This window comes from Ranitomeya imitator, chromosome 2, assembly GCF_032444005.1.
Source record: "Ranitomeya imitator isolate aRanImi1 chromosome 2, aRanImi1.pri, whole genome shotgun sequence".
Classification (NCBI taxonomy): Eukaryota; Metazoa; Chordata; class Amphibia; order Anura; family Dendrobatidae; genus Ranitomeya; species Ranitomeya imitator.
Window position 1 is genome coordinate 769,471,966 of NC_091283.1, and position 27,143 is coordinate 769,499,108.

Below are 27,143 nucleotides of genomic sequence, written 5' to 3' on the forward strand. Positions count from 1 at the left end.
CCTATAACTCAAGGAGAAATATAGGTCAGTGCTGGGACTCAATATTGAGTGTATACTATGGTATGCTTTTCATAATGAACCAGCCATAACCTTAAAGGGAACCTGTTACCCCAAAATGGAAGGTGAGCTAAGCCCACCGACATCAGGAGCTTATCTACAGCATTCTGTTGAGGGCAGAGCAAAGTACTGCAGTGCGCAGGGGCCGGGAAAGGTCAGAGAGGCCCAGCGCCCTCAACAGGGCAGACAAAGTACGCCGGAGCCGCAGCATGAAGACAAGAAGAGGACATCATCGTAAGAAGATGGGAAGCCCCGGACCCGACACCCATCGGACCGGACCGCAGTTGGTAACGCCCCTGGGTGAGTATAATCTAACCTCTTTTTCTCATCTTTCAGGATACATCGGGGGCTTATCTACAGCATTACAGAATGCTGTAGATAAGCCCCTGATGCCGGTGGGCTTACCTCACCTTCCATTTTGGGGGCGACAGGTTCCCTTTAATTGGTAAGTTGTTGCAAGCTACTATTGTATTGTGAATTGATTCTATGCATTATTGTGTGATTATATTATACTCTAGATGCAATATGGGTTATAACCAACATCCTTTTTTCTAGATGATGGTATTTATTACATTATTTTTGGGGTCATAATTCAATGTTTACACATGTTTGTACTTACAGCTAGTCCATTATTTCATTCCTTATATTGTTCCATCTCATGACACATTTAGTCTGGGGGGTGTGTTGGTCTATCGGTCATGTATGTATGTTCTTAAATGTTTTTAATCATTGTTTGGTTTGAGGTGTAATAAAGGTTGTTATATTTTCTTACTATACTGAGGATGTGCATACCCTTATTAGTCTAGTCTTTTTTCTCCTTTGATCTTCTATAGCAAATATGAAGACTTGATTCTGGGGGGATAAATCACCAAGAACCATATACTCAGCAACTTAAAATTAGGAAAGCTTCATGCTAACCAGTACTGACCCGCTAAATGTAACGGCGTTGAATGCCGGCCCTGTGTATCCCTGCAGTTGACATTTTCCAGGGTGCACAATTTCTTAACTCGAGCCACGCAGCCTCGTTTAGCAGCATCTAATAAGGCAGCATCTCCTCGGAGAAGATCCTGGATGTCTGTATCTCCGTCCTTCACCAGATCCAATGCAGTGTTACCATCTCTGTTCTTCTTCGTAGAATCCGCTCCATGCTGTTCACATGAGAGCAGAAGAAACGTTAAAATCATTAAGTGTTGTTTCCTTGTTCACTACATTATCTTGGAAAAGTAATCACCTGCAAATAATCCACATCATAACAGTATGTGCAGAGGAAGACTATACAGAGAATATAATGTACCTCCAGATACGCTCTAGCATGTCCTGTGTCTGTAACCAAAACACTGGTTAGATAAGCACAGGATGCGCTAAGGCATTAAAGGGTTATTCCCTACTGCAAGATCCTATCCCAATATGTAGCAAGTGTAAAAATACTAATAATATTAGCAAATACCTCCAAGTAGAAATGTAGTATAGTTTTTCTGATTCACGGTGCCTTTTTCCTCATATGCAGCCACTGCAGATCATAGGTATCCATGGTTACGACCATTAGCGACTAGCTAACTGCCACTTTATCAGTGGTCATAACCATGGATACCTAAGATCTGCAAGGTCTCCACGAGGCCACTGGACCCTCCACTTAGTGTAGTGGAGGGCGGCTCCTGCTACACTAACCTGGGTGTTTGACTCAGCTGCACCTGCTTCACCAGCCTGTGCCCGGCTGCACCTGCTTCACCAGCCTGTGCCCGGCTGCACCTGCTTCACCAGCCTGTGCCCGGCTGCACCTGCTTCACCAGCCTGTGCCCGGCTGCACCTGCTTCACCAGCCTGTGCCCGGCTGTGCCCGGCTGCACCTGCCTCACCAGCCTGTGCCCGGCTGCACCTGCTTCACCAGCCTGTGCCCGGCTGCACCTGCTTCACCAGCCTCCGCCCGGCTGCACCTGCTTCACCAGCCTGTGCTCGGCTGCACCTGCTTCATCAGCCTGTGCCCGGCTGCACCTGCATCACCAGCCTCCGCCCAGCTGCTCCTGCTTCACCAGCCTCCGCCCGGCTGCACCTGCTTCACCAGCCTGTGCCCGGCTGCACCTGCTTCATCAGCCTGTGCCCGGCTGCACCTGCATCACCAGCCTCCGCCCAGCTGCTCCTGCTTCACCAGCCTCCGCCCGGCTGCACCTGCTTCACCAGCCTGTGCCCGGCTGCACCTGCTTCATCAGCCTGTGCCCGGCTGCACCTGCATCACCAGCCTCCGCCCAGCTGCTCCTGCTTCACCAGCCTGTGCCCGGCTGCACCTGCTTCACCAGCCTGTGCCCGGCTGCACCTGCTTCACCAGCTTCCGCCCAGCTGCACCTGCTTCATTCACAACCCACACCAAAGTGCTGTACAGGAATGTATAACATGATGCGGGCCGTAGAAATTAGGGAGGTGCTCTTCTATGCATACCAGTTCCTGCTGCGTTTAGCCCCCACATTGAAGCTCTACACAAAAATGTACATGATGTAAACACTAGTAGGCACAAGCTGGTCCTTCCAAGGTGCCTTCTGTACCAAGCAGTTCTTTATGCATTCAGGGCATACATCGAACCACTAGGAGTGAGGAGGAGGGAGAGTGGAGAAGAAGGCAGCGTCATACCATCATGCAGCACACTGCACTGTAGCAAAAGAGTGGCTCCTGCTACACCAAATTTAAATTTTAGAAAACATGGATATTTTTCTGTATATAGATTGCAATCACTGTCCTGGGGCAAGAACTCTGCTCTTTGGTGGATGCATTGCTATAAGAGACACCGTCCTGTCACGGACTATGTACTAGAAGAGTGTGCAGCTCCATAGAGAACCCAATATTGACAATACTTTCTGATCTGTACATTCATGAGAACTGGAAGTGCAGAGGGACTCGAGCCAGAATGGTTTCAAGGCAAAATTGTAGGTTAAAAGTCATCAAAGATTAAAATAGTCCAGGACTAAACTGTGCCCAAAGGTTAAGTGTCATTTCTTAAGTGGTTCAGTACAGCTGGGATTGCTATGGGAACAAGGCCAGCATTACAACAGTCATCCATTTGTTTCCATATTGCTAATGGATCACTATTATGAGACTTTATCTCACTCAATTTGTTGAAAGAAGTTCTGTAGTTCCTCCGATTGCCTCTCGGCATCCTGAGTAGTTCTCCCACTCACTTCTGGCCCTTCCATGCTCCATTACAGGAGATGCTCGGCTTGGGTGGCAGCAGAGGAGGAGGAAGGAGACGTGGGCAGCAGAGGAGGAGGAGGGAGACGTGGGCAGCAGAGGAGGAGGAGCGAGACGTGGGCAGCAGAGGAGGAGGAGGGAGACGTGGGCAGCAGAGGAGGAGGAGGGAGACGTGGGCAGCAGAGGAGGAGGAGGGAGACGTGGGCAGCAGAGGAGGAGGAGGGAGACGTGGGCAGCAGAGGAGGAGGAGGGAGACGTGGGCAGCAGTGGAGGAGGGAGACGTGGGCAGCAGAGGAGGAGGAGGGAGACGTGGGCAGCAGAGGAGGAGGAGGGAGACGTGGGCAGCAGAGGAGGAGGAGGGAGACGTGGGCAGCAGAGGAGGAGGAGGGAGACGTGGGCAGCAGTGGAGGAGGGAGACGTGGGCAGCAGAGGAGGAGGAGGGAGACGTGGGCAGCAGTGGAGGAGGGAGACGTGGGCAGCAGAGGAGGGAGACGTGGGCAGCAGAGGAGGGAGACGTGGGCAGCAGAGGAGGGAGACGTGGGCAGCAGAGGAGGGAGACGTGGGCAGCAGAGGAGGGAGACGTGGGCAGCAGAGGAGGGAGACGTGGGCAGCAGAGGAGGAGGGAGACGTGGGCAGCAGAGGAGGAGGGAGACGTGGGCAACAGTGGAGGAGGGAGACGTGGGCAACAGTGGAGGAGGGAGACGTGGGCAACAGTGGAGGAGGGAGACGTGGGCAGCAGTGGAGGAGGGAGACGTGGGCAGCAGTGGAGGAGGGAGACGTGGGCAGCAGAGGAGGGAGACGTGGGCAGCAGAGGAGGAGGGAGACGTGGACAGCAGAGGAGGGAGACGTGGGCAGCAGTGGAGGGGAGACGTGGGCAGCAGTGGAGGGGAGACGTGGGCAGCAGTGGAGGGGAGACGTGGGCAGCAGTGGAGGGGAGATGTGGGCAGCAGAGGAGGGGAGACGTGTGCAGCAGACGATGCCAGGATCTGTAGATCTCGGGATAGCAGTTTGCCTGCCTCATACACAGGAGGGAGGCAGCTTGGCAAACAGTTTATTGAAAAACCACAATTTCTGGGGGGAAAAGTGTATAATAAACATGATGTGACAGCTACACAGACATTTACACAAATTTCTGATATTTTTCCCCTTTACTTGTAGCACAAGATACACAGTGATAGAGTGTACCCGACAAGCGATACTGGAACTGGCATTACAAACATGTAGTATATGTCCACAAGAGCGTTCATTTCTACCCCTCACCATAATTTATGACACCGCATGAAGGTGTTTATGATGTAACGGACTGAGGGAAGCCCTTACATCTTTGCACGGCTGTAAATCACACAAGTTTTAGTTTTCAAGGAATCAAAAAAGGAATTTTACAAAATCGCTCAGTTTTGTAACCATCGTACCTGAAGGAGCAGTTTGCAGATTTCATATTTCCCTTTTGCTGCGGCCTCGTGTAAAGGTGTAAATTTCCACAAGTCTGCAACATTAATAACTGCTCCGTGCTTGACAAGCAGCTCCGCTACCTCGTAGTGTCCATACGAACAGGCATTATGTAATGGAACCAAGCCCCTGGAGGAAAACGTAGAAACAAAAATACTTTCTCAAGCATTGGCCATGCTGACTGGTAGTGTTTCAAAGGTTTTATATTATTGAAGGGGTCAGACTTTACATCACGGATGTGTAGTACTGCTGTTGGCATGATTGTTAAGACGTGCCTCCAATTCTATAGGTAGCAATGCCATATTATTCTTCCATAGGAGCATTGCTTAACCACTTCATGACCGTGGGATTTTTTGTTTTTCCGTGTTCGTTTTTCACTCCCCTCCTTCCCAGAGCCATAACTTTTTTATTTTTCCGTCAATTTGGGCGTGAGGGCTTATTTTTTGCGGGACGAGTTGTACTTTTGAACGACATCATTGGTTTTAGCATGTCGTGTACTAGAAAACGGGTAAAAAATTCCAAGTGCGGTGAAATTGCAAAAAAAGTGAAATCCCACACTTGTTTTTTGCTTGGCTTTTTTGCTAGGTTCATTAAATGCTAAAACTGACCTGCCATTATGATTCTCCAGGTCATTACGAGTTTATAGACACCTAACATGTCTAGTTTATTTTTTACCTAAGTGGTGAAAAAAATTCCAAAGTTTGCTAAAAAAAAATAAATAAATAAAAAATTGCGCCATTTTTTCGATACTCGTAGCGTCTCCATTTTTCATGATCTGGGGTCGGTTGAGGGCTTATTTTTTGCGTGCCGAGATGGCATTTTTTATTATTCCAATTCGGTGCAGATACGTGCTTTTGATCGCCCGTTATTGCATTTTAATGCAATGTCGCGGCGACAAAAAAAACGTAATTCTGGCGTTTTGATTTTTTTTCTCGTTACGCCGTTTAGCGATCAGGTTAATGCTTTTTTTTATTGATAGATCGGGTGATTCTGAACGTGGCGATACCAAATATGTGTAGATTTTTTTTTTTTTTTTATTGATTTATTTTGATTGGGGCGAAAGGGGGGGGATTTAAACTTTTATATTTTTATTATTTTTTTCACATTTTTTTAACTTTTTTTTTTTTTTAACTTTTGCCATGCTTCAATAGCCTCTATGGGAGGCTAGAAGCAGGCACAGCACGATCACCTCTGCTACATAGCAGCGATCTGCTGTTCGCTGCTATGTAGTAGAAAATCAGGTGTGCTGTGAGCGCCGACCACAGGGTGGCGCTCACAGCTCCCGACGATCAGTAACCATAGAGGTCTCAAGGACCTCTATGGTTACAATGGAGAAGCACTGCCGACCTCCGATCATGTGACGGGGGTCGGCGATGCGCTCATATCCGGCCGCCCGGCCGGATGCAGTAGTTAAATGCCGCTGTCTGCGTTTGACAGCGGCATTTAACTAGTTAATAGCGGCGGGTGAATCGAGATTTCACCCGCCGCTATTGCGGGCACATGTCAGCTGTTCAAAACAGCTGACATGTCCCGGCTTTGATGCGGGCTCACCACGGAGCCCTGCATCAAAGCAGAGGAGCCGACATCGGACGTACTATACCGTCCGATGTCAGTAAGGGGTTAAAGGAAATATTATGGTGCTTGGAGAGGTGACATGGTGGCATAGTTACCATATGCAAAATATTAGGTCCAGGCTGAGATTACACAAGCAGTGTTTTGAGCTAAACAGAAGTGGATCCTAAAATAGAGTCTTTCCTTCAAACTTCTCTCTGGATCCATTTCTGACATTGCAGTAAAAACTGTACCAAAACTGTTGCATTTATGGTCTTAAATACAACACATTGATCACAAGCAGAATCTATAAGTCATATTTCCTCCAAATCTGAAGAATAAAAAAGGAAATTAAGTCCTCTACTGATAAGCTTGGTGTATTTAGGTAAAAATGTCATTAAGTTACTTCATTTAGTAACAACTACTAGAACATGGAAATTACAGCTGCTGCCCTGGAGGAATGATAAGCCAGGTGACTGCTTACCCTTTATCTTTGGCGTGGACGTCAGCTCCATGTTGTAACAGGTACTCCACAACAGCCACTCGATTGTATCCTGCAGCAAAATGGAGGGGTGTAGACTGCCGCCCTTCCACATCTCTGCAGTTAACCGTTTGCGTGTTACACAATTTCTGGGAGTAGAAACAAGGTTGTTTAAGAAAAAAACTCTTAACCCATACAAACAATTGATCTGCAGTCGCCTGTCGCATACAGACCCGGTTGCAGTATCAGGTGAAGTGAAGCTGCTAATGTTAAGGTACCTTCACACTAAACGACGCTGCAGCGATCCAGACAACGATGTCGATCGCTGCAGCGTCGCTGTTTGGTTGCTGGAGAGCTGTCACACAGACAGCTCTCCAGCGACCAACAATGCCGGTAACCAGGGTAAACATCGGGTTACTAAGCGCAGGGCCGCGCTTAGTAACCCGATGTTTACCCTGGTTACCATCCTAAAAGTAAAAAAAACAAACGCTTCATACTTACCTTCCGCTGTCTGTCCCCGGCGCTGTGCTTTTCTGTACTGGCTGTGAGCACAGCGGCCGGAAAGCAGAGCGGTGACGTCACCGCTCTGCTTTCCGGCCGCTGTGCTCACAGTGAGTGCAGGAAAGCACAGCGCCGGGGACAGACAGCGGAAGGTAAGTATGAAGCGTTTGTTTTTTTTACTTTTAGGATGGTAACCATGGTAAACATCGGGTTACTAAGCGCAGCCCTGCACTTAGTAACCCGATGTTTACCCTGGTTACCAGCGAAGACATCGCTGAATCGGTGTCACACACGCCGATTAAGCGATGTCAGTAGGAAGTCCAGCGACGAAAGAAAGTTCTGGCCTTCTAGCCCCGACCAACGACATCACAGCAGGATCCTGATCGCTGCTGCGTGTCAAACTGAACGATATCGCTAGCGAGGACGCTGCAACGTCACGGATCGCTAGCGATATCGTTTAGTGTGAAGGTACCTTTACAACCAGTGATGAGTGGATTTGTTATCTAGCATGCTCGGGTGCGAACAGAGTGAAAAAAAAAAATACATTGAGTTCCGCAGCTGCTGACAAACAGGCAACCCCTGCATGTGTTGCGGCTGTCGAACAGCTGTGAGACATGCAGCCGCGGGGACTCAAACATATGTTTTGTGCACGCCGAAGTCACTGGCTTAGCACCGAGCACGCTCCGGTAACATCTTAGGCTTCTTTCACACTTCCGTTTCTACAATCCGCACAGGATCCGTCAAAATGTTGAAAAGACGGATCCTGTGCAGATTGTAAAAAACGGGTGCACTGGGCCCGTCTTTGACGGACCCGTCGAGGCTATGTGCACCTGTTGTGTATGCATCTTCGCAGCGGTTTTCCGCTGTGAAAACGCATACACAACACAAACCAGGTTAAAAAAAAAAATAAAAAAAATCGCAGTATTCTCACCTCCCGCGTAGCGATGCTCCCGGCAGCTAGCGTACATTGCAAAATCTCATGATAAGTCGCGGTCTCGTGAGATTTCGCAATGTATTACTAGGAACGCTAGCTGCCGGGAGCATCGCTACGCGGGAGGTGAGAATACTGCGATTTTTTTTTTTTTTTTATTATTTTTAACATTATATCTTCTTACTATTGATGCTGCACAGGCAGCATCAATAGTAAAAAGAGAGCGAGCGAGAGAAAATTTCCCTGACGGGAAATTCTTCCATGCATGCTCAGTTTGAAAAGACGGGACCCGTCGCTGGATTCCTGCTTTTCACAGTCAGCAACGCATCCTGCGCCCATAGGCTTCCATTGTAGCCAGTGACAGGCAGTGCAGGATGCGTCGCAGACCGATTTTTCGACGTACAGAAAAAAACGTTCCTCTGAACATTTTCTCTGCCCGACGGACCTTTTTTTTTTTTTTTACGCAGGATCCAGTGTAAGACGGATGAAACGGATGGCCATCCATCACAATCCGTCACTAATTCAAGTCTATGAGAAAATGAAGGATCCTGCATTCTCAAAAATCAACGGATTGTGATGGGAGCTAAAAGACGGAAGTGTGAGAGGCCTTATCCGAGCATGCTCATTCATCACTAGTTACAGCAATTTACAGGGTAAAACAAAACACGTTTCATACATTCGGTAGGGACTAGTGTCATAAATCTATCAGACATGGCGACTTAGGCTACTTTCACACTGGCGTCGGTACGGTTCCGTCGCTATGCGTCGGGCCAAAGTACGTTGTGAAATTTGTGCACGACGTGGGCAGCGGATGCAGTTTTTCAACGCATCCTCTGCCAACTCTTAAGTCCGGGGAGGAGGGGGCAGAGTTACGGCAGCACATGCGCGGAAGAAAATGGCGGACGCGACAGACAAAAAACATTCACTTGAATGTTTTTTCGTGCCGACAGTCCGCCAAATCACGATGGATCCGTTGCACTACGGACGCGACGTGTGGCGATCCGTCGCTAATACAAGTCTATGGGCAAAAAATGCATCCTGCAGGCAGATTTGCAGGATCCGTTTTTTGCCCAAAACGACGGATTCAAAAGTGTTAAAGTAGCCTTAGAGGGGTTACTCAGGACTTTGAAATTGATCGTCTACTTGGGCGCTCTCAGAGACAGCATCTCAGAGCCTATTGAAGTGAATGGCTGAAGCTAATGCTTGAGAACTTAAAGGGAATCTGTCTCCAAGTATGAGCCTTGTAATCTGAAAGCAGCATGATGTAGGGGCTGAGACCCTGATTCCAGTATTATGGTCTGCTTATTGTCATTCTGATATAATTCCAGTTTTCTCTGCTGCAGATCTAGCAGGGTTCTAAATGCTGAGCTCTGTATTACCCGCCCACAACACTGATTGACAGTCCGTGTATACTGTGCATTGATAAGATTCTGCTAAATCAGTGTTGAGGGAGGGGGTTAGGCCCATTTCACACGTTAGGTTTTTGCCGTCAGACACAACCCGGCAAATTTTGAAGAAAAAAAAAAACGGATCTGGCAAAAGTTGCTGCCTTATCCGTTTTTTCCCTCAGAGTAGTATTACTGCCGAATTGTGACTAATTGGCACACATTTCATCCGTTCTTTGCCGGATCCGTCCAAAATTAGTTTTCCGGCGGCCGGAGAAAACGTACAGAGGAACGATTTTTTTTTTCTGTCCGGCGAAAAACCGCACAGCGACGGATCCAGCGAAAAACATGAAACGTGGGGTGAAATGATGCACCCAGCGATCTAGCAGAAAAACGGATCCGTCGCATAAGTGTTCCACTATTTGCAACGGATCCGTTTTTTTTCCAAAATTAGCCGGATTGTGCCTGACGGCTAAAAACTGATGTATGAAACAGGCCTTACACAGCTGTTGACTAAGAGGCAGGAGACACCTAGTACTGATCATCTCTTGGTCATAAAACACTGATATTATTGAATCAGCAACACACAGCCCAGTCTCTACATTGTGCTGATCTCCAATTAAATAAAAAAAAATCCTGCCGATAGGTTCCCTTTAATAAAATAATAGTTAGACCGAAAGAGAAACAAGAGCACTCACTTTTATGGTTTCCATATCTCCAGCTTTTGCAGCTTCTAGTAGTTGTCTATCTGCATCTGTATTACTGAATGATAAGCCTTCTGGGGAAAAGAAACAACATTAATGCACCCGTCACCAAACATGGAGCAAACATTTACAAACATGGTGCAAATCCTAAGGCTACGTGCACACGTAGGAAATGTGGTGCAGAATTTTCTGCACTAAATCTGCATCTCCTGGCAGAATCCGCAGGTGCGTTAATGCGTTTTTTTATGCGGTTTTAGTACAGAATTGATGCGGATTTTGTGCAGTGTTAGTGCAGTTTTTACCACTGCGGATTTCTATTAATGGAGGGGTGCAGAAACGCTGCAGAAACGCACAAAAGTAGTGACATGCACTTCTTTGAAATCTGCAGCTTTTCTGCACCATGTGCACAGCTTTTTTTTTTCAGATTGATTTACATTGTACTGTAAATCACAGTGCAGATCTGCAGCGTTTTTGCAGCAGAAAAATCTGCTGCAGATCTGCACTAAAACAGGATTTTTGGTTGCTTACCGTAAAATCTGTTTCTTGAAGCCTCCATTGGGGGACACAGGAACCATGGGTGTATGCTGCTGCCACTAGGAGGCTGACACTATGCAAATAAAAAAGTTAGCTCCTCCTCTGCAGTGTACACCCCACCGACTGGCATTGTACTCTTCAGTTAGTGAGAAAGCAGTGGGAGAAAAGAACAAGGTTGAAAAACCATAACCACAAATTTGAGAACTGTAAACGTGAGAACAGTCATAAAACAGATGATAACAGAAACATTGGGAGGGAGCTGTGTCCCCCAATGGAGGCTCCAAGAAACAGATTTTACGGTAAGCAACCAAAAATCCTGTTTTCTTTATCGCCTCTCATTGGGGGACACAGGAACTATGGGACGTCCCAAAGCAGTCCCCCGGGTGGGAAAGACAGACTTCCATCAGGTCAGAGGACTCACCACTGCCGCCTGCAAGATCCTTCTGTCTAGGCCGGCGTCCGCCGAAGCGTAGGTATGGGCCTTGTAAAATTTGGCGAACGTGTGGATGGAAGACCAAGTTGCCGCTTTCCAAAGCTGTAGGGCGGAAGCCCTGTGGTGCACCGCCCAGGAGGCGCCGACTGCCCGGGTAGAGTGAGCCTTAATCCCAGGAGGGGGCACTCTGTTCTTGACCCGGTAAGCCTCCAAAATTGCCAATCTGATCCAGCGAGCAATAGTCGCTTTAGAAGCCGGTTGGCCTCTGCGCGTGCCATCAGGAATGACGAAAAAGGAATCCGTCTTCCGGAAAGTGGACGTTCTGTCCAGATAGATCCTCACTGCCCTGACAAGGTCCATCTTGTTCAACGATCGCTCCAGAGGATGAGTCGGAGCTGGACAAAAGAAAGGTAGAACGATGTCCTCGTTGAGGTGGAAGGTGGAAACCACCTTAGGAAGAAAAGAAGGTGGGGACCGGAAGACCACCTTGTCCTGGTGAATGACCAAAAACAGAGGGCGGCAAGACATGGCCGCCAACTCGGAAACGCGGCGAATAGACGTGATGGCCACAAGAAAGGTCACCTTCCAAGATAGAACTGATAGAGAAATCTCCCTAAGAGGTTCAAAGGGAGAAACCCTCAGAACGTCCAGTACCAGGTTTAAGTCCCATGCCTCCACAGAGGCTCTGTACGGCGGGACAGCATGGGCTACCCCTTGAAAGAAGGTCTTAACCTGTGGCCGAGAGGCCAAGGTCTTCTGAAAGAGGATGGAAAGTGCAGAGACCTGACCCTTCAGGGAGCTAAGAGCCAGGCCCGAATCCAAGTCCTGCCTGAAGGAAGGCCAAAAGAGAAGGCAGGGAAAAAACCATAGGCGGAACGCGGTTGGACTCGCATTAACGGAAGTAAGCCTTCCAGGTGCGGTAGTAGATCCTGGAAGACGAAGGCTTCCGAGCCTGAATCATGGTGTGAATCACCCGGTCCGAAAGGCCGGACGCTCTTAAAACCGCGGTCTCAACAGCCACGCCGTTAAACTGAGCGACCGAGAATTCGGGTGGCAGATCGGACCCTGGGACAGCAGATCGGGCCTGTCTGGAAGGCGCCAGGGAGCGTCCGCGAGAAGGTTGACGAGCTCCGCAAACCAAGCTCTCCTGGGCCAATCCGGGGCGATCAGGATGACCGGCACCCCTTCCGCTTTGATCTTCTTCAACAGCTTGGGAAGTAATGGAAGGGGTGGGAACAGGTAGGGCAGCTCGAACTGTGACCAAGGAATGGCCAGAGCATCGACGCCCACTGCGAGAGGATCGTGGGACCTGGAGACGAACTGCGGAACCTCCCTGTTGATTCGAGACGCCGTGAGATCCACATCCGGAGTCCCCCATCGAAGACAAATCTGATGGAAGACCTCCGGATGCAAGGACCATTCCCCTGCCGCGAGGCCCTCGCGGCTGAGGAAGTCCGCGGCCCAGTTGTCCACGCCGGGGATATGCACCGCGGATATCACCGGAACCGTTGCCTCTGCCCAAAGGAGGATCTTGGATACCTCGGCAAGGGCCAAGGAGCTCCGGGTCCCCCCTGATGGTTGACATATGCCACAGCCGTGGCGTTGTCCGTCTGGATCCGGACTGGAAGGCCCCTGAGGATCCTTTCCCAGTGGCGGAGGGACAGAAAGATGGCCCGAATCTCGAGGACATTGACTGGCAGAGTTGATTTCTGCGACGACCAACGGCCCTGAACTGTCAGGTGGCGAAAAACCGCACCCCAGCCGATCAGGCTGGCGTCCGTTGTCACCACCTGCAAGTGAACTGGAAGGAAGGACCTGCCCTGGGAGATGACGTCAGCCACCAGTTGAGGGACCGCTTGACCCGAGAAGAGAGTCTGATCGGCCGATCCAGGGAGAAGACAGACCTGTCCCACTGAGACAGAATGGCTTGCTGAAGGGGTCGCGAATGAAATTGGGCGAAGGGAATCGCTTCCAATGTAGCTACCATCCTCCCCAGAACCTTCATGGCCGAACGGAGGGAGGGAGGCCGAGGACCCTGGAGCAATAGTATGTCCTGACAAAGAGTGGATCTCTTGTCTTTGGGAAGGAAGACTCTGGTCTGACGAGTGTCGAAAAGCATGCCCAGAAAGATGATGCGCTGAGAAGGAATAAGGCAGGACTTCTTCCGGTTGACCAGCCACCCAAAACGGGCTAAGGTGTCGAGAACAATGGACAGGCTTTCGTGGGCCTGAGCAAAGGACGGAGCCTTGATGAGGATGTCGTCGAGGTATGGAAAAAGGACCAAGCCTCTGACTCTCAAGATGGCCATCAGCGCCGCCATGATCTTCGTGAACACCCTTGGCGCGGTTGCGAGACCGAACGGCAGGGCGACGAACTGAAAATGATCTCGTTGCACTGCGAAGCGCAGGAAACGGTGATGTCCGGGAAATATCGGGACATGTGGGTAGGCGTCCTGGATATCTATAGAGCATAGAAATTCCTGAACCTCCATGGAAGCAATTACTGAACGAAGGGATTCCATCCTGAAGTGTCTCAGGCGAACTCTCCTGTTCAGCAATTTGAGGTCCAGAATGGGACGAACCTTGCCGTCTTTTTTCGGTACCACAAAGAGGTTCGAGTAGAAACCCGTGTACCGTTCCTTTTCTGGGACGGGAACGATTACCCCGGATTTGAGCAGAGAAGCGATGGCTGCGAAGAAGCCCGGAACAAGAGCGGGATCTCTTGGAGGACGGGATTGGAAGAAACGATCCCGGGGTCTGGAAGCGAACTCTATCTTGTATCCCGAGGATACAACTTCCCTGACCCAAGCGTCCTCTACTGCGGAAACCCAGACGTCCCTGAAAAGGAGAAGACGGCCGCCCAATCTGGGAGTTGGGCTGGAGTCTTGCCAAGAGTCATGCGGAGGTGGATCTTCCAGTCCTGGGCCTGGAGGATCTACCCTGGGAATAGCGAGGACGCCAGGACGGAGTGGGCCTAAAGGACACCGCCTTCTTCTCTTGACGTGCCTGTGGCCTCTGTTGCTGCTGGGAAAAGGAGTTTGACGCGGCGAAGCGACGAAACGGCCGAAAAGGGCGAAACTGCCGTCTAGGAGGAGGGCGACGGGGCTTAGCCTGGGGGAGAAGAGAACTTGTACCCCCGGTGGCGTCCTTAATAATTTGATCCAGCTGGGAACCAAAGAGACGAGAGCCCTGGAAGGGCAGACCGGTGAGGGACTTTTTAGAAGATAAGTCCGCCTGCCAGGCCTTGAGCCAAACGGTGCGGCGGATGGCAACGGCATTGCTGGAGGCCTGAGCCGCACAAGACGCGACATCCAGGGAGGCAGAGACCAGGTATTCACCGGCGTGGGAAATCTGGTTGGCAAGCTCCGCTAGTTGCACGGGGGGCGCCCCGTCCAGGATACCTCGACGGAGCTCTCTGGCCCATTTGGAGATGGATTTAGAAACCCAAGTGGAAGCAAAGGCTGGGCAAATAGCCGCTGCAGCCGCTTCAAAAGCTGACTTCGCAAAGGATTCTATAGCCCTATCGTTAGAGTCCTTCAGAGATGCTCCGCCGGACAGAGGAAGCACCGTGTTGGTGGACAGCCTGGACACAGGTGGATCCACCGAGGGAGAGACCGTCCAATTGGCGGTAAGTTCTGGAGAAAAGGGATACAACACACCCAGGCGTTTTCCCCTCTGAAAACGCCTAGTGGGGTTCTCTCTCTCTCTGGACATGATTTCCTCGAATTCAGGAGGAGGAGCAAAAAACTTGGAAGGTGGTTTGGCCCGTCTAAACGAAACCGCCTGATCTGCGGGTTCTGTAGAGGGATCCTTGATGCCACAAGATTGCTTTACTGCCACAATGAGATTCTGGACCATCTCCCTCATGGTGGTGATTTGGTTAGAATCCACCTCCGAAATATCCTCCGAGCGCGCATCAGAGAGTGCCTCGCCTGACTCAGGGGAGGAGGGTCGAGAGGACGCCGACCGCAGGGGAGGGCCGAGTGGCGAGATGGAGCGAGAAGAGGACTCAGACCGACGTTCCTGTCTGGACCTTTTGTGGCTTATCAAGGAGGGCTCGGGCAGCGGTTCCTGCGACCCGCTGGCCACGGCAGGGGTCTGCAGGGGTAACCGATCCAGTGCTGACACCAGGGTTTGAGACACCCGCGTTAAATCGGCCACCGATTGTGACAGAGAGGCGGCCCAGCCTGGGATGGGGGGGATCACTCACGGGCGGAACAGCCGGGGGATCCTGGGCGGTGGGAACAATCGGGTTGCTGCAGGACTGACACAGCGGGGAGGACTGACCTGAGGGAAGCTTGCGGTTACAGGACGCACATGCAAAGTAGGTGACTAAGGCAGAAGATGAAGAAGTAGGGGGGCGAGAGCGGCCCCCTTTAGAGTTAGACATTTTGAAGAGGTCCCTGAAGAAAATGCCAGCAGGTTAAGGGACAGTGAGGCAGAGGAGGGTGTCAGTCTGCAGTGCAGAGCTACTCACGGCAGACAAAAAACCCGGATACCAGGAGCTGCAGGCCTGGAGGAAGATGCTGTGGATCCCCGGCGCAGATGGAGTGCTGTGTCCCCAGAGAGAAAACTCGTGCCCTGAGCTTCCAGAAGCGGCGTGGAGGAAGGGGCGGAGCCAGCCGAGATGGCGCCGGTGGGTGGGGAATGCAGGGCAGAGTTTGTCGGGCGGGAGAAAGCCCGCCCGAGATACAGGAAGTGGGCGGAGCGCGTCACCGGAAGTAGGCCCCGGGGAAAGCCGGGCCTAAATTAGAAGCCGGTGACTGCAGAAAGGTGGATAGTCGGCGGTGCGGCGCAAAAAACAGTGCGGGCGCCGCCCGACTGATAGGCGCGGCAGCCGCCGCGGAAAAGAGGGGAGCGCCAGTGCAAGCGCCGGAAGTAGGCCCCGGGGCCTGTATTAGAAGCCGGCGCCGCTGGAGAGGACCGCGGACGCGCGTCACCTCCCAAGGTACGGCCGCCGGAGAGAACGGCGCGGCTGCCTGTAGGGGCCGCGCTGCATGGAAACAAAGGTATGGCCGCAGACCAGGCAGAGCCGCTGCCTGTGAAGGTGCGGCCGCCGAGCAGGGAGATGCGGCGCAGCTGCCGCGCAAACAGCCAGGCAAAGTGTAGCCGCAGAACCAGCAGCGCAGCTGCCTATAGGGCCCGCACAGAACAAAAATGTGGCCGCAGTGTGGAAAACTTCCCAATAAAGAGACGCCCCACGATCGCCCCTGTAACAGGGAATCCACAGGGACCCCCCATGACTGTCTTTGAAAATAGACCGAAGGTCAGGGATCGGTGGGAGGGGAATACTCACCTAAACATCCCACGCCGTCCATTACTAACCTGAAGCCGTAGAAGGTGTTAGACGTCCGTGGAGCTGGACGTCCTCGTCTCCTCCAACCGACAGGCTCTGGTGGGCGAGTGGGTGGGGGACGGAGCCAGGACCGGACTTCTGAGCACGCTTGTGTGCTAGGATCTTGGTCCTGGAGAGGGATCTATGAGGATACGGGGTGGCAGTACACGCCGTACTCATAGTCCGCATTGTGGGACTACAGGTGTGACTGTTCACCCTGTATCCCTCCGGGAAACCTGAAAGAAAACGACGCACATTGAGGTAGATAAGGGTCTAATGAAAGACCCGTGTCCACCTCCTACTGACACTAAGCTAAACTGAAGAGTATAATGCCAGTCGGTGGGGTGTACACTGCAGAGGAGGAGCTAACTTTTTTATTTGCATAGTGTCAGCCTCCTAGTGGCAGCAGCATACACCCATGGTTCCTGTGTCCCCCAATGAGAGGCGATAAAGAAATCTGCATCGTGTGCACATACCCTAATAGCAAAATTAAAGAACATTTTTTAGAATCTACAAAAACTCCACAAAATCTGTGTACCTTGGAGGAGCTGCTGCACACTCTCGTTACCCATCTGAAGGGCAGTGAAGCCCTGCAGAGATACTATTGCTGGGTCACATCCAGAGTTCAAGAGAATTCGGCAGGTTTGCAAATGGCCACAATGTGCAGCACGATGGAGGCATGTCTGCCCCAAGTTATCCACTGCATTCATCTATTACAGAAGTGGAAACAATACACAGACTCAATCAAACAGCATAAAGCAATCATTAAGAAATGTATAGAGTGCGTATGATTATAGTAATGCACACTTGCTTGCACAGCAGAAGGACAAATCACTGATATTCCCCAATGGCAGAATCCTTACCTTTGCCTCGTGCTTTAGCAAAACCTCTGCAACATCGTTGTGGCCCTTCTCTGCTGCGACGTGCAGTGGCGTCAAAAAGCTTTAGTGCACAAAAGAAAGAAAAAAAAAAAAGGATTTCTAGAACATGGATTTTACTAATACAAAAATCCCACTTTTAACCGTACTTACTCTTTAGTCTCTTCATTGACATTGGCCCCTTTCCTAAGTAGCAGTTCACAAATTTGTTTTCTCTTTGGGTACGGAGAAAATGCAGCAAAATGCTGAAATACACAAAAAGAGACACTATTTCTTATACAATTTTGTTTTCAGACAGGTGCCTGAGGCAAAGTTCACAAGACTGTTTTTGGTCCCAGTGCTTTCAATGAAAAAAACTGACCACACAGCACTAGAACCAATGTTATTCGACTGAGCTGTTTAGATGAGGTTTTTTTTTATGGACTAAATGCGCTTGTGAAAAAAATCTGCCACATGTACTAGTTTCTGCCATGTGTCGGATGAGACATGCTACCTATTCAAGTCTTCCGAAGAAAGAAAAATCAGATCCCCTACGGATGATACATATTGCAACGGATTTTTACCAATATATTGTAATTATTAACATAGGAAACTCTTTGAGGATGTATAATTTACAATAATGATGTATAAATACAGATGCCACATGGATGCAAAAAAAAAACAAAAAAAAAAAAACGGGCACATGGATAATAACAAGCTTGGAAAGCCTCTGTTTTCTGGGTGAAACTTGGTCTTTTTTTTTTATACACACTCGTGAACTTAGCCTCTGAAGTACAAAAACAAGAACATGCAGAAAGGAAGTGGAAAAATGCTTTGTTGCGACTAGAGTTTTCTCGCCATGACATCTGGTGTGGAAGTTTCAAATTTTAGCGCAACTTGTTGTGCAAACTGGTGCCTATGGCGTTTTATGGCGGTTTTTATTCTAAAAAGTGAGTAGTAGCCAGAGGCATGGAGCCAATAGAGTCATAATTCAGAAAGTGGCGGAAACTATTGAAGGAATCATGGGCGAACAAGATTTCTCATTTTGATACAAAACAAAGATGCAACAAATTCATGATAGGAGTAAAAAAAAAAAAAAATGTTCTTTTATTTAACCCCTTAGCGACCGCCGATACGCCTTTTAACGGCGGCCGCTAAGGGTACTTAAACCACAGTAACGGCGCTGTGGAAAAAGTCCATAGCGCCCCCCAGAGGCCGATTTTTTCCGGGGTCTCGGCTGCCGAGGGTAGCCGAGACCCCAGAGAACATGATTCGGGGTTTTTTTAACCCACCCCGCATTTGCGATCGCCGGTAATTAACCGTTTACCGGCGATCGCAAAAAAAAAAAAAAAAAAAAAAAGCGATCTCTTTTTAATTTCTCTGTCCTCCGATGTGATCGCACATCGGAGGACAGAGAAAAGGGGTCCCAGGTGGCCCCCCAATACTCACCTAGCTCCCCCGATGCTCCTCGTGTCTCCCGGTGGGCGCCGCCATCTTCAAAATGGCGGGCGCATGCGCACCGGGAGAATCTTTGGGGTCTCGGCTGCCGCGGGGTAGCCGAGACCCCAAAGAGCACGATCGGGGTCGGTATTACCGACCCCTGTTTTGCGATCGCTGGTAATTAACTGTTTACCGGCGACCGCAAAAAAAAAAAAAAAGTAAAGTGTAATTCTCTGTCCTCTGATGTGATCGCACATCAGAGGACAGAGAAATAGGGGGATTCGGGGACCCTAGCATACTCACCTAGGTCCCTGGATCCTCTTGCTGCTCCTCCTGGCCGCCGGCAGCAGAACATGGCGGACGCATGCCCAGTGCGCCCGCCATCTGTCTCCATCTGCCGGCCGGCAGGAGAACAGCAGTTGGGGCTAAAATTAGGGTTAGGGGTAGGGTTAGGGGTAGGGTTAGGTTAGGGTTAGGTTAGGGTTAGGGGTAGGGTTAGGGGTAGGGTTAGGTTAGGGGTAGGGTTAGGGGTAGGGTTAGGGGTAGGGTTAGGTTAGGGTTAGGTTAGGGGTAGGGTTAGGGGTAGGGTTAGGTTAGGGGTAGGGTTAGGTTAGGGGTAGGGCTAGGGTTGGGGCTAAATTTAGGGTTAGGGTTGGGGCTAAATTTAGGGTTAGGGTTGGGGCTAAACTTAGGGTTAGGCTTCTTTCACACTTACGTCGGTACGGGGCCGTCGCAATGCGTCGGCCCGACATACCGACGCACGTTGTGAAAATTGTGCACAACGTGGGCAGCAGCTGTAGTTTTTCAACACATCCGCTGCCCAATCTATGTCCTGGGGAGGAGGGGGCGGAGTTACGGCCACGCATGCGCGGTCAGAAATGGCGGATGCGACGTACAAAAAAACGTTTCATTGAACGTTTTTTTGTGCCGACGCTCCGCCAAAACACAACTGATCCAGTGCACGACGGACGCGACGTGTGGCCATCCGTCACGATCCGTCGGCAATACAAGTCTATGGGCAAAAAACGCATCCTGCGGGCACATTTTTGCAGGATCCGTTTCTTGTCCAAAACGACGGATTGCGACGGAATGCCAAACGACGCAAGTGTGAAAGTAGCCCTAGGGCTAGGGTTAGGGTTGGGCCTAAAGTTAGGGCTAGGGTTGGGGCTAAAGTTAGGGTTAGAGCTGGGATTAGGGTTAGGGTTTGGATTAGGGTTCGTATTAGGGTTAGGGTTGGCATTAGGGTTACGCTTGGGATTAGGGTTAGGTTTGGGATTAGGGTTAAGGTTAGGGTTGTGATTAGGGGTGTATTGGGATTAGGGTTAGGTTTGAGGTTAGGGTTGAGATTAGGATTAGGGGTGTGTTGGATTTAGGGTTTTGATTAGGGTTATGGTTAGGGTTGACATTAGGGTTGTTTTGGGGTAAGGGTTGTGATTATGGTTAGGGTTAGTGATTAGGATTATGGATGAGGTTGGGATTAGGGTTAGGGGTGTGTTGGGGTTAGGGTTGGAGCTAGAATTGGGGGGTTTCCACTGTTTAGGTACATCAGGGGGTCTCCAAACACGACAGCCAATTTTGCGCTCAAAAAGTCAAATGGTGCTCCCTCCCTTCTGAGCTCTGCCGTGCGCCCAAACAGTGGGTTTCCCCCACATATGGGGCATCAGCGTACTCGGGATAAATTGGACAACTTCTGGGGTCCAATTTCTCTTGTTACCCTTGTGAAAATAAAAACTAGGGGGCTACAAAATCTTTTTTGTGAAAAAAAAAATATTTTTTATTTTCACGACTCTGCATTCTAAACTTCTGTGAAGCACTTGGGCATTCAAAGTTCTCACCACACATCTAGATAAGTTCCTTGGGGGGTCTAGTTTCCAAAATGGGGTCACTTGTGGAGGATTTCTACTGGTTAGGTACATCAGGGGCTCTGCAAACGCAACATAATACCCGCAGACCATTCTATCAAAGTCTGCATTCCAAAACGGCGCTCCTTCCTTCCGAGCTCTGCCGTGCGCCCAAACAGTGGTTTACCCCCACATATGGGGTACCAGCATACTCAGGACAAATTGGACAACAACTTTTGGGGTCCAGTTTCTCTTGTTACCCTTGTGAAAATAAAAATTTGGTGGCTAAAAAATCTTTTTTGTGGAAAAAAAAAATATTTTTTATTTTCACGGCTCTGCATTATAAACTTCTGTGAAGCACTTGGGCATTCAAGGTTCTCACCACACATCTAGATAAGTTCCATGGGGGGTCTAGTTTCCAAAATGGGGTCACTTGTGGGGGGTTTCCACTGTTTAGGCACATCAGGGGCTCTCCAAACGCGACATGGCGTCCAATCTCAATTCCAGCCAATTCTACATTGAAAAAGTAAAACGGCACTCCTTCTCTTCCAAGCTCTGCGGTGCGCCCTAACAGTTGTTTACCCCCACATATTGGGTATCAGCGTACTCAGGAGAAATTGCACAACAACTTTTGTGGTCTAATTTCTCCTGTTACCCTTGTGAAAATAAGAATTTGTGGGCAAAAAGATCATTTTTGTGTAAACAAAAGCGATTTTTTATTTTCACGGCTCTACGTTATAAACTTCTGTGAAGCACTTGGGGGTTCAAAGTGCTCACCACACATCTAGATAAGTTCCTTAAGGGGTCTAGTTTCCAAAATGGTGTCACTTGTGGGGAGTTTCCACTGTTTAGGTACATCAGGGGCTCTCTAAATGTGACATGGTGTCCGATCTCAATTCCAGCCAATTCTGCATTGAAAAAGTCAAACGGCGCTCCTTCACTTCTAAGTTCTGCGGTGCGCCCTAACAGTGGTTTACCCCCACATATGGGGTATTGGCGTATTCAGGAGAAATTGCATAACAAAATTTATGGTTACATTTCTGTTTTTACACTTGTGAAAATAAAAAAATGTTCATTTTTTCCTTCCACATTGTTTCAGTTCCTGTGAAGCACGTAAAGGGTTAATAAACTTCTTGAATGTGGTTTTGAGAACCTTGAGGGGTGTAGTTTTTAGAATGGTGTCACACTTCATTATTTTCTATCATATAGACCCCTCAAAATGACTTCAAATGTGATGTGGTCCCTAAAAAAAAATGGTGTTGTAAAAATGAGAAATTGCTGGTCAACTTTTAACCCTTATAACTCCCTAACAAAAAAAAATTTTGTTTCCAAAATTGTGCTGATGTAAAGTAGACATGTGGGAAATGTTATTTACCGTATATACTCGAGTATAAGCCGACCCGAGTATAAGCCGACCCCCCTAATTTTGCCACAAAAAACTGGGAAAACTTATTGACTCGAGTATAAGCCTAGGGTGGAAATGCAGCATTTACCGGTGAATTTCAAAAATAAAAATAGATCATTATTTCCCCATAGCTGTGCCATATAGTGCTCTGCACCGTTCATTATTTCCCCATAGCTGTGCCCCATATAGTGCTCTGCACCGTTCATTGTGCCCCATTGCTGTGCCATATACGGTGCTCTGCACCGTTCATTGTGCCCCATTGCTGTGCCATATACGGTGCTCTGCACCGTTCATTGTGCCCCATTGCTGTGCCATATACGGTGCTCTGCACCGTTCATTGTGCCCCATTGCTGTGCCATATACGGTGCCATATGCTCCCTGCATGTCCCACATATATACACAGCTCTGCCGCCTGCATGTCTCACATATATACACAGCTCTGCCGCCTGCATGTCCCTCATATATACACAGCTCTGCTCCCTGCATGTCCCACATATATACACAGCTCTGCTCCCTGCATGTCCCACATATATACACAGCTCTGCTCCCTGCATGTCCCACATATATACACAGCTCTGCCGCCTGCATGTCCCACATATATACACAGCTCTGCTCCCTGCATGTCCCACATATATACACAGCTCTGCTCCCTGCACCGTTCATTGTGCCCCATAGAAATCTCTGCCGCCGCCGCTGCTGCAATAAAAAAAAAAAAACACATACTCACCTCCCTTGATTGCAGCTCCCGGCGTCTCGTTCCGGCGCCTCCATCTTCCCGGCGTCTCTGCTCTGACTGATCAGGCAGAGGGCGCCGCGCACACTATATGCGTCATCGCGCCCTCTGCCTGAACAGTCAGAGCGCAGACGCCGGGAAGATGGAGGCGCCGGCCGGGAAGATGGAGCGACGCCCGGCGGCTGGAACGAGGACAGGTGAATATGACATACTCACCTAGTCCTGGCGATCCTCGCGCTGTCCCTCTGCCTGGTCTTCGGTGCCGCAGCTCTTCCTGTCAGCGGTCACCGGCACCGCCGATTAGAGGAATGAATAGGCGGCTCCGCCCCTATGGGAGGTGGAGCCGCTTATTCATATCTCTAATGAGCGGTCCCACGTGACTGCTGAAGAGGGGAAGAAGCTGCAGCACAGAAGACGGGGAGGAAGGCAGGGACAGCTCGAGGATCGCTGGGACTAGGTAAGTATACCTCAGCGCCCTCACCCGCCGACCCTGCCACCCACATTGACTCGAGTATAAGCCGAGAGGGGCACTTTCAGCCCAAAAATTTGGGCTGAAAATCTCGGCTTATACTCGAGTATATACGGTATTAACTATTTTTTATGACATATCTCTCTGATTTAAGGGCATAAAAATACAAAGTTTGAAAATTGCAAAATTTTAAAAATTTTCGCCATATTTCCGTTTTTTTCATAAATAATCGCAAGTAATATCGAAGAAATGTTACCATTAACATGAAGTACAATATGTCACGAAAAAAATCTCAGAATCAGCGGGATCCGTTGAAGCGTTCCAGAGTTATAACCTCATAAAGTGACAGTGGTCAGAATTGCAAAAATTGGCCTGGTCATTAAGTACCAAATTGGCTCTGTCACTAAGGGGTTAAATGCATGTATTTTTTTTACTATAAATCAATTGCCATTGGGCGTCATTAGTACTTTTCCACCATTTACCTTCAATAGCCCCTGTGCTGCATTATATATAGGTGGCTACAGAATGAGTTAAAGGGACACTGTCACCTGAATTTGGAGGGAACAATCTTCAGCCATGGAGGCGGGGTTTTCGGGTGTTTGATTCACCCTTTCCTTACCCGCTGGCTGCAGTATTGGATTGAAGTTCATTCTCTGTCCTCCATAGTACACGCCATAGTATGGGGCCATAACGTTTGTGCAGCACTATAATGGGGCAAGTGTCTGTATGAAGCATCTTATGGGGCCATAACGTTTGTGCAGCACTATATGGGGCAAGTGTCTTTATAGGGCCATAATCAACGTTTGTGCAGCACTATATGGGGCAAATATCTTTATGGAGCATCTTATGGGGCCATAATTAACGTTTTTGCCGCATTATATGGGGCAAATGTGTCTATGGAGCATCTTATGGGGCCATTATTAACCTTTATGCAGGATTATATGGGGCATATTTTAATATGGAGCATCTTATGGGGCCATCATAAACTTTATGGGGCTCCTGATTCAATTTGGATATTCAAAAACACTTAACCTACTGATATCTCAATTAATTTTACTTTTATTGGTATCTATTTTTACTTTTGACATTACCGATAGCTGCTGCATTTCCCACCCTAGGCTTATACTCGAGTCATTAGGTTTTCCCAGTTTTCTGTGGCAAAATTAGGATGGGGGGGGTCGGCTTATACTCTAGTATATACAGTATATACCAAAGCACTAACAGTCGGCTAGTTGCCATCTACCTGCCTGTTCTGCTCAGCGCTGCTCTATGCCGACACACAGACCGCTCCTGCCAGTAGGTAAGCTGCTTCCTGCAGACGTCACGTCGACAGAACAGGGGCTACTTTTCAGCTCTGCTCTGTTGATGGGGCGTGACTGCAGACATCAATTCTGATTGACAGCCAGCTCCCTGTTGCTTAACTGGGGAAGTAGGCCATCAATCAGCATGACCTCAGCAGTCACGCCCCGTCAACATAGCAGCCCAGTAGAAAAAGAGCTGCTCTGTTGTCACAGAGCAGCTGAATCGCCGGCAGGAGTGGTCAATCTTTTAGTTTCTGAGACATAGTACTAAAAATAAAACCCTGAACCACCCTCTACTTTTTATTTATGTTTTTGAATAAACCTTATGGTTCCAGAGTACTGGGCTTTTTTATGGTTCTTATCAATTGGTTGTGACTCTTTGGGTAATTATACAAAGCGGCCTAATGACACGTTACTAATGGCACATTGGAGTAACTCAATCTCCTCCCATCATGGATATTTTAATTGAATAAAATGTAGAATACAGCATTTATGTTTTTACTCATTCCTTCCCTATACAGATCCTATTCCTTTTGCACTACAACTGCAATATTGTAGCCAGGCTGTGATTCATGCTGCTGGAGATTGGAGCATGATGAATCTGATAACAGGTCCCCATTAATGAATTTGGTGCATCTTACTACAGTGGACTTTTTCAAGATTGATGCAAGAAAAGCCAGTCTAGATGAATCGGCCTCTAAGTTTATAAGTTATAGGACACTGTGAGCATTGTCAAATTGTGATCCATCCCCACTGCCAATGACTGACCGTTTCATGTCTTATTACTGTGCATCATAAAGAAACTCATGAATCAACAAAAGTCTAAATCAATCGAATGACAAACTGAAGTGGAAGATCTTCAAGTTTCCTTTTGTTTTTGTTTATTGAGTAAGGGTCAATGAGTATGGGCACTGAAGACAAATACATCACTCAGCAGTATTTTTGTCAGAGAGGAGATGTAGTATATACAGTGGATTATTATAATTAAATGTAAAACTGCAACAAAATAACAGAAAAAATAGACCTTTTCTGAAAAGTTTCCTTTATGAACACTTTAAAATTGCCTTTTTTTTATGAAAATTACTGAAGATAAGCATGTTTTCCCCGGAGGCTTGGCTTACTGGGAAGTGAGGTCAGACAGATGACCTGTGAATAGTTTACTGGAGAAAAATGTAGAATCTGTGTTTTTTCATTTTACAGTCTATGACATACATCGATTTTCCAGGCTTAGCGGAGGCGTTATGAAATTCTCTCATGGGAAAGTAAAAGGAAAAAAAAATGGAATTGAGGTCCTTTAAGGGAAACATTTAACTACTTGTCAAATGGCAAATGGAAAATAAAATAAAAACTTTTCCCCCCACACACAGTTCTAATAAATTCAAGAGATTACCGCATGTCATGGAAAAAAAAAATGTCAAAAGATGGCTTCACTTCCTCCATAATGCCCCATTCACAACTCATTTGTAGACCTATGTTTTCCTGTACGCCTCTTTAGATCCTAGGGAGAAACAGTAACATTTCCCAATACACTTTTCCCCCTCCATTGTGAATAGGTGACCAATTTCTTTAAAAAAAATATTCTGTATCATCTACCAGAAAATGACTATTAAAATCAAGTGAGTTTTTTAAAAGCAACGTACCCTGATAAGTGCAGAAATTACTTTTAATATCTGTTCATTTATAAGAATAAATAAACTGATTGAGAATTTTACCAGTGCAGTCTCATGAGTCTGAGGATGTTTGAAGTTAACCATTTCCAATGATAGATGTTTCTTCATGCGAGCGACATCGGCTTCCCGTGCTGCCAGTAGCAAAGAATGACCCTTAAATTCATCTAAAGTTGAAAAAAAAGAAGCAAATAGATTACAAAGAAAACAAGCATGAGCAACTAGATATACTGAGCAGAGAAGATGTGCAATACATTCCCTATGTAGCAGCGTATTAAAGATGTCCATCTGGACAAACTCTTCCATTATCTAACATCAGGTGTCGAGAGACAACGGCTCACTCCAGAACAAGACCAAATAACAATACCGGCAGAGCGCCGTGCGGCCGTATCTGCAACTGTCCCACCCAGCATGCAGTCATGTCAAGGTCATCAGATCTGTCATCAATATGCCAACAGGGACACCAAGTGCTCGACCAGAAGATCATGATAGTGTTCTTAGAAATAATGTCTAAAAGTAGCACCTTCATCAGAAAGGCTTGTTTCCATTTCCGAGAAACACGTGGAAACAAAGCTCTGGTGCCGGCACTCCGGAGCGGAGTGTGCGGCTGCATGTGTTGCTATGCGGCCGCACGCTCCGCTCCCAAGTGCCGGCGCCAGAGCTTCGTTTCCACATGCGAGACACGGCCGTGTTTCTCGCAAATGGAAACAAGCCCTAATACATACAGTGGCATGTAAAACTTTGGGAACTCCTGGTCAAAATTACTATTATTGTGAACAGTTTAAAGAGTTGTGCCAAGAACAAAAGTATATTTTAATCAACAGATCTTGGAATAAAAATAAACGCCACGATTGGATGTGTTAAAAAAAAAAAAAAATGTCCCTGTGCCGAGAT

At 48.4% G+C, this 27,143-nt stretch overlaps 1 protein-coding gene across 2 annotated transcripts in view; it reads right to left on the reverse strand.

Moving 5' to 3' along the window:
- Positions 1-27,143, reverse strand: part of TNKS2 (tankyrase 2) — a 98,682-nt gene that overhangs the window by 12,399 nt on the left and 59,140 nt on the right. Inside the window, exons 9-16 of one of the 2 annotated variants that reach the window (XM_069753462.1) lie at positions 26,295-26,416; positions 17,568-17,659; positions 17,400-17,478; positions 17,075-17,246; positions 10,230-10,309; positions 6,718-6,863; positions 4,646-4,811; positions 986-1,205 (exon numbers count right to left, since the gene is read on the reverse strand). In XM_069753462.1, the coding sequence (XP_069609563.1) occupies positions 986-1,205; positions 4,646-4,811; positions 6,718-6,863; positions 10,230-10,309; positions 17,075-17,246; positions 17,400-17,478; positions 17,568-17,659; positions 26,295-26,416 (1,077 nt within the window). The remainder of the gene's footprint in view (positions 1-985; positions 1,206-4,645; positions 4,812-6,717; positions 6,864-10,229; positions 10,310-17,074; positions 17,247-17,399; positions 17,479-17,567; positions 17,660-26,294; positions 26,417-27,143) is intronic. The other variant, XM_069753463.1, reaches the window with a different exon arrangement.